General features: G+C 49.2%; 1 protein-coding gene across 1 annotated transcript in view; it reads right to left on the bottom strand.

Annotated features, from left to right (window-relative positions):
• Positions 1-354, bottom strand: part of LOC107563609 (estrogen-related receptor gamma-like) — a 32,843-nt gene that overhangs the window by 18,094 nt on the left and 14,395 nt on the right. The window contains exon 2 of the mRNA XM_016248514.1: positions 39-147. Coding sequence (XP_016104000.1) covers positions 39-147 — 109 coding nt within the window. The remainder of the gene's footprint in view (positions 1-38; positions 148-354) is intronic.

Raw genomic sequence — 354 nt, 5'->3', positions numbered from 1 at the left:
TGGCCGCCGCTGGCGTCCGAATGCGCGCCGGGACTAGGGTGGCTGGCCGTGTCCACCAGAGAGGACGGACTGGAGGGCTCGGTCTTGATGTAGGAGCCACAGCTGGAAGTCATGTGCCGCTCCTCAGCAGCCATCCTGTTCAGCAGCCTGAAACACACACAGCGGCGTGAGACGCAGGACGCAAATTTGACCCTGGAGCACAAAAGCAGTCTTAAGTCGCTGGGGGATATTTGTAGCAATAGCCAAAAATACATTGTATGGGTCACAATTATTGATTTTTCTTTTATGCCAAAAATCATTAGGATATTAAGTAAAGATCATGTTCCATGAAAATATTTTGTAAATTTCCTACCA

The sequence above is a fragment of the Sinocyclocheilus grahami genome, unplaced genomic scaffold (genome assembly GCF_001515645.1).
Source record: "Sinocyclocheilus grahami isolate Dianchi unplaced genomic scaffold, SAMN03320097.WGS_v1.1 scaffold881.1, whole genome shotgun sequence".
NCBI classification, from domain to species: domain Eukaryota; kingdom Metazoa; phylum Chordata; class Actinopteri; order Cypriniformes; family Cyprinidae; genus Sinocyclocheilus; species Sinocyclocheilus grahami.
Note: the sequence above shows the minus strand (reverse complement) of the source record. Positions and strands in the feature narration are given on the sequence as shown.